The following is a 7,229-nucleotide window of genomic DNA, read 5'->3' as shown; positions in this document are numbered from 1 at the left end:
AAATTAATCGCGATTTGTTTAGCATCTCAACCGATTTGAATCGTCACATATTTGAATCGATTTTCAACCTGCTCGCAGTTAATCGTTACATCCCTAGTGCACACTTTTAGAAAAAATGGCTTAAAGGTTGAAATGCCCATAAAACTTGTTGGAAATTATTAATTTCTATTACTGATGTGAACTGACCACACAGAATATGAAGAATATCAAAACCTTTAGGAGTCAGCTGTCCACGGCAGTCCTTAAGGTACGAGCACAATAACACAATATTTGACAATATTTTTGTCAATATTGCACACCCGTAATTTGTTATTTAATTGATATAATAATTTATTGATAATAATTGTTTAAATTAATATAATTAATACTTTTGACTCATCCATTTTCTTAACAATGGTTTAAAGGCTGAAATGTAAAGTTTATCATTTTATAAAACTTTGTTTTTGTGAAAACTTGTATCTGAGATGTAAATTATGCTTTTTACAGTAATTTTACAGTTTAATATGGTACTACATTGCCCTACCCCACTCATATGGTATTAATTTATTTGTTCAGGTCTTAAAAAAGGTCTTAAAGTCTTACATTTGAGCTTAAAAATCCTGCAGAAACCCTGCAAACACTGTAGGCCTTTTTCTGCTAAGATAACTTTATCCTACAACACAAACTTTTACCAAAAAAATAGCCATCTACTTGAATAGTTTCACAAAGTATTTTGGGCTGTTTTGAGGGGTCAGTATCCTATTAAAAGCCAATCCGTAGAGACCGTCTTCCTGGCTAGGGCCCATCTCAGCAGCGTTGACCACAGAGACGTCTTTCTCACTGTTCACCAGTGCATAATGGTATGTGGCTGGAATGCCAGACTCAACCAGGAAGTGTTTGACTGTTCGAGTTCAACTGCTTTACACTTCTTAATGTCAGACACAAAGCCTTATTGAGTAGTTTTTTTTTAGCACTCTTTTGTGAACATTTCAAACCTTTTGTGTGCTGATGACACCAATGGTCATAGAACAGGAAGTGTTCATGGGAAGGTGATTCATTTACACTGATTGTATGAGAAGACACTGAGACTTATAAATAAAGAATTGCATTTGTCTTTCTTTGTGTGTATAGCTGTAGATCTCTGCTAGTGCACCTGTTCCTGTCACTCATAGTTCATCCTCACCTGTTCCAAATAAACAATCTCACAGGTGCAAGTTAACAGCCTGAGTTTACTCTTCCTGTCTACCATGTAAAATTAAGCTGTGTTTGAAATTGCTTCCTTTTTCCTTATTGAGTGTTGGCCATTTATATTTTGCCATCTCAGCATAATGCCAATTATCTTTGGGTGCAGAAACACTGAAAGGTTTGAGTGGGAGAGAAATAAAGATAAATTATATTTTATCATCACTTTAGCATTATATGACACTGAGGACTGGAGTAACAGCTTTTGAAAATTTAGATTTGGATCACAGGAATAAATTACATTTTAAATGTATTCAAAATGAAAATGGTTATTTTAAATTGTGAAAATATATTACACAATACTAATGTTTTTGTTTTTTTGCTGCTGTTGTTGGTGTTGTTGCAATTCTCTGTCTAATGGTTTTTAAACATTATGAATGCATACCTTAAACATAATAGCCAGAACGAAGAATTACCATTTTATGGTACCATCCATGCAACCACAAATCTGACAATGTATGCATGTTATAAAGTAAGGTTATTACTAATAACTCTATGGCGCAAAGTATTCATTCAGTCATTTATTATTCAAACATCAGTCTGAATTTGCTCGCTTATTTTTATTCACTCCTTTCTATCAGCATTCAGTTACTGATCTGTCAATTCAATTTAAGTTTATTTGTATAGCGCTTTTCACGGTACAAATCGTTGCAAAGCAACTTTACAGCAAATTAAGTTTCTACAATATTTAGTGGTAGCTTATCAGTGGTGACTGTCAGTTAATGTACATATGGCAGAAATGTATGGAAAAATCAATTAAAGACGTAATCAAACAGATGATGAACACTATTAACAGCAATTATTATATGATGCAATCAAACTTATAGCAAAATTTGGTAGTTCTGTATGTTGTTTCAGGGTTGGCATCATCTGAGGTCTTTTTCTAATTTTAGCTTACATGTCTTTTTATTCCATACGTTTCCTTTAAACACACAGAACAAAATATAGTGGATCTTAAATAGATCGATAAAGCCTCTTAATAAGTAAAGCAGCCGCTGCCTAATGTCCTTGAGTCCACCCACACCGGAAGCATCTCTTTTACTGAGTCCCTCTGTTGGCTTCCGGTCCCCTCGAACAAACGTAAAGGCGTCTGAGGAGATCAGTATTGAGTTCTGACTGCGTCTCAGTGACGTCTCATTTTGACTCGTCGTGCGGGTGCGTGGTCGTGTGTAGCGTGAGCCCGGCTCTCTCGCGTCAGCTCTCCTCCATGAGTTCTCTGAACTGTCTCCATCGTGACGTCTCTGTCGGGAAGAGAGGGAACGCCTCTGCAGCTCTTTGTCCATCTCTAAAATACGATTTGGTATTTAAAAATACTGTCATCACTGTGTCCTTGAAAGGCTCCTCAGCGCCTGGTTGCTCAAGGGTATATTTTGGCAACTGGTGCACAGTAAGTTGCTACAGCATAAGCAAGCTGTGTAGTATTTAACATTGCTCCTCCTTTATCACAGGCCTAGTTTGTGCAAGTACTTGCTCATCAAAATGTCTATTATGAGTTAGGACTGCTCATCACATTGTTGTAAATATTTCCTTTGCACTGCTTGTGCAGTCTTTTTTTGAATGTATATCTCCTTCTGGAAACACTAGTTTGAACATTTTCCAGTCCTGCGACTTTTGAGTACTTCAGTATTTTCATTACCCTAAGTGTTGGAAATCAGCACTTCATAAAACATTCTCACTGGTTCCAAGACTCCTGAAGCTGTGACCTTGTGCCCAAGTTGACATCTTTACAAAAGATCAGGTTACACTTCAAATGCTTCCACACTTTTAAAAAAATGCCTCTTGCTGTTGCATCGTCCCAGGAAGCAGCTGAGTTTTCCCAGGCTCAGCTTGTCAGGTGTGGGAGGGGGTTTCGGCCCACACATATCAGAGTCCAGTATTTGGCTTCTGGGAGTGTCTCTGATACCCATGGAGAGAATGGGCAGGGCAAAAGCAGAGAAAAGGGAAAGTATGGAAAGCTGGACAGCTTTTTGTATTGCATAAAGAGACTGTTGTTGAAATGCTCAGAAAGGTGAAGTGAAAGAGCTGACATTTTAAATTCAGCAGCTGCCTTTGTGTGTCTTCCATGTTTTGTGAATGAACAATGTGTTAATTGGGATCTCAAGTTTTCATTCAACAACAAGGCTTGGATGTGAATTTGATAATTGCTGTTTCTTTGTGCTTGTGAAGTGTGAAACCATCATGTAATTCAATGCTAATATTAATCTAAAATGTAACTTCAAACAGTGGTGTCTTTAGTTAGTTTAATTATACTCTCATTTGTTGGTCTGATTTTTTATTACCAATTTCTTTCTATGTACACTACCACAACCATTTTTAAAATGTATAATGTATGTACAATGTAAAGTGTAATTTATTCCTGTGATTGCAAAAGCTTAATTTTCAGCAGCCATTACTCCAGTCAGTAATAGTATTTGTCTTTTTCTGTTTCTAGGTCTGATGCTTTGCTGCAGCCATGTTCAGCAAGAAGAAAAAGTCACGCATCCAGATCTCGGCCCCCTCCAACTTTGAGCATCGTGTTCACACTGATTTTGATGAGCAGGAGCAGAAGTTTGTGGGGCTTCCACGCCAATGGCAGAGCCTCATTGAGGACACGGCCAAGAGGCCCAAACCTTTCATCGACGCCACAGTCATCACTACTGTAGAGCCACGCAAGGTCAGCATGATTGTTTGGTCTAGGTCTTTAGTTTTGTATGTTAATGTTGGTGAGTTACAACAGTATTTTGTCATCTTTTGCCATCTGTTTACTATAAATACCTCATTACCTGTTACCTGTTTGTGCACAGGCAATTGTACGGGGTCGTAAGATCGGCGATGATGGCTCTCTCACATGGCTTCTGGATGAGTTTGAGACTATGTCGGTGATCCGCTCGAACTCCCTGCGGAGAGGCAGCCCACCACCGCAACCACGCCGAGACTCCGGATCTTCGGGAGGGGGGCATGAGAACGGAGAACACCCTCAATACAGACACCCTGATCGATACGGAGACAGCAAAGAGAGGTGCACAACTGACATCTTATTCCAAACTAAATGTTTGGTTTCCAAAGACTACAATGGGAGTATTGACGGTGAGACATTTTTTTAATCTATGTAGGGAGAAACCACGTCAGGAGCACCCAGGTGCTGATCCCAGACAGTCTCAGCGCCCAGCCCGTTCATCCAGAGAGGATGGCCGACATCACCAGCAGCCTCGTGGTCAGGAGCCCAGCAGACACAACGAGCCCAACTGGTCAGGAGGGCCAGTCCCACAGCCCCAGCACAAAGACAGAGACCAAGAGCCACGTGATTATCATGATCAGGTGGTGAGGCGAGAGGGGGCCAATTATAAGAGGCCAAAATCTAGCTACACTGGGAGGGACAGCAACCCACAATCACCTCGTGAGAAGAGACCACTGTCTGGGCCAAATATCTGCACTCCTAACCTACCTGTTACAGAGGGAGTGATAAAGACCGCACAGCAGACCAGCCGACCCTTCAACACGTACCCACGATCCGAAAGTGACTCTGGGAGGAGCCCCAGCGGTCAGGTACACAGAAATCAAACGAAATATATACTACCTTGTTTCTACAACATGATTTTATGTTATTTTTTAAAGGGGTGGTTGATTGCGATTTCACTTTTTTAACGTTAGTTAGTGTGTAATGTTGCTGTTTGAGCATAAAATATATCTACGAAGTTGCGGCGCTGAAAGTTCAGTGCAAGCTGAGATATCGTCTTTTAAAATTCTGGCAGTTTAATGCCTACAAAACGGCTCGTAGAGACTACAACGAGCTACTTTCTGGGTTCGTTACGTCACGAACCCAGATAAGCCCTGCCCGCGGGAACATGCAACAAAGGGGGCGAGGCCATGTTGTGCTGCTTTAGAGAAGAGGAAGAAAAAGAAAAATCTATTCATATGAATTGCAACTCTGTCTTCTAACGATTCTAATGGATCATAAAGTTTCAAAATCAATGTTCTAAAGCAGCGGTTCTCAATCCTGTTCCGTTGCATCGCATCTCTCTCTCATTCAGATCATCAGCTCAGCTCCAACAATGAACTGTTCCATTTCTACACTTATTTTCACATAGCTATGAGAAGCGTTATACATGGATGTGCGTGTGGTTACCGTACTGTATTAAAGCTTTAATCAGGATAAAACCGTATATTAAAAGCTAACAGAAGCAGTAGCATTTACAAATAACAGCGTATCCAAAAGTATGAGACAACAACAAACAAAAACATAGCATTAAGAGCCGTGCTTGCACAGGTTCTGCGCGATCCTCTTCACTAATATTCTCTGGGTCTCAATCAAGCTCAAATTGATAAGCAATATATACGACGCCATTGTTTACAATACAACCGGAGCACATGCCGCTGAGGTGAGGGGCGGGATGATTAGACGCGCACTTGAGGCAGTTTAGCCAATCACAACACTCTGGGCCAGCTAACCAATCTGGGCCCATTGCGTTTTTCGGTGGGATGGGCTTCATAAAAGCAGGAAATGATCAGCGCGTTTATAAGAGAAGGGACGGAGCAGTGTAGAATAAAGGTAAATTATGTTAAAAATATTGTGTTTTTTTTAAGCATTAACACATGTTAGACTGCACCCCATAAACACAATTAAGCCTAGAAAAAAAACAGTCAACCACCCCTTTAAGTATTAATATTTTAAGTAAATGCTATGTGTATATTTTTATGTTTATAAAAAGTTTAATAAAAACAGTAATATAATAGGGTATAATAGGGCTGGGCTGCTAAGTGTTGTACATTTTTATTATATAATAATTGTCTTTTTTATATAGTAAAATGTATTTATATTATAAATTAAACTATGTAAATTTGTATTAAAATTACACTATAGGTACTGTGGGTCAATCATCCTTTTCAGTTAAAGGTTCACATCTATGGAATATCATGCCTGTTGATTTAAAGTTGCAATCAGAACTCACAGTTTTCTCCACAAAGCTGAAACAATGGCTGAAATCTTTACAGCGATGTGAACATTGAGTACATACCTCAGGCTTATTCGGGCTGGGTTAGTTTACATTTTCTTTCTGTATGCAGGTTGATTTACATTTTATGTTTGTGACTTTGTATAAAGTTGTATATGGGCTTAGGTATGACAATATGTACAACATATACACACACAGTTATCTGTATATATATGTTTATTTGTAGTCGTTTTGTTTCTTGTGATGATTGTTTGTTTTTTATTTGGTTGTTTTGATTTTATGTAAAAGCCTAACCAGGGATGAGGGCTGCAAACTAGCTTTATGCTAAATGCCCTATGTACACGGCATCGGTTGTCTGTGTGTAACAATGCCTAGTGTATTGTCCCTGTTAAATAAACAAACAAATAAAAATAAAATAAATTATAGTATAGTATATAATATATGAAAAATAATACTTTTAAAATGAAAATAAATGTGTATATAGCGTTTGATTTTATGTAAAAGCCTAACCAGGGACGAGAGCTGCAAACTAGCTTTATGCTACATGCCCTATGTACACGGCATCGGTTGTCTGTGTGTAACAATGCCTAGTGTATTGTCCCTGTTAAATAAACAAACAAATAAAAATAAAATAAATTATAGTATAGTATATAATATATGAAAAATAATACTTTTAAAATGAAAATAAATGTGTATATAGCATAATTTATAATATAACATTTTATAATTTAAAAATGTATATATAAATTTTACCTTTATTTATATAGAATTATTTATTATATAATAACATGCAAATATTATATTTTAAATGATAATATACAAAGTTGTGTACTGTGTATATTTATGTACAAATACAAACACATGCATGTATATATTTACGAAAGATATGTATATGTTGTTTATATATTATATATTTTTATATATAATATAATTATATAAATGTATATACATGTAAATATTTTCAAAATATATACTGTATGTGTGTGTATTTATATATACACATAATAAATAAACACAGTAAACATACATATATTATGTAAACAAAAACTTTTATTTTGGATGCGATTAATTGCGATT

At 37.2% G+C, this 7,229-nt stretch overlaps 1 protein-coding gene across 2 annotated transcripts in view; it reads left to right on the top strand.

Moving 5' to 3' along the window:
* pak4 (p21 protein (Cdc42/Rac)-activated kinase 4) overlaps positions 1–7,229 on the top strand; it is a 21,720-nt gene that overhangs the window by 8,416 nt on the left and 6,075 nt on the right. For both annotated transcript variants that reach the window (XM_016455639.1, XM_016455640.1), the window contains exons 2-4: positions 3,653–3,874; positions 4,005–4,219; positions 4,314–4,746. In XM_016455639.1, coding sequence (XP_016311125.1) covers positions 3,674–3,874; positions 4,005–4,219; positions 4,314–4,746 — 849 coding nt within the window. In that variant the 5' untranslated portion in view covers positions 3,653–3,673. The remainder of the gene's footprint in view (positions 1–3,652; positions 3,875–4,004; positions 4,220–4,313; positions 4,747–7,229) is intronic.

The sequence above is a fragment of the Sinocyclocheilus anshuiensis genome, unplaced genomic scaffold (assembly GCF_001515605.1).
Source record: "Sinocyclocheilus anshuiensis isolate Anshui unplaced genomic scaffold, SAMN03320099.WGS_v1.1 scaffold319, whole genome shotgun sequence".
Lineage (NCBI taxonomy): Eukaryota > Metazoa > Chordata > Actinopteri > Cypriniformes > Cyprinidae > Sinocyclocheilus > Sinocyclocheilus anshuiensis.
Note: the sequence above shows the minus strand (reverse complement) of the source record. Positions and strands in the feature narration are given on the sequence as shown.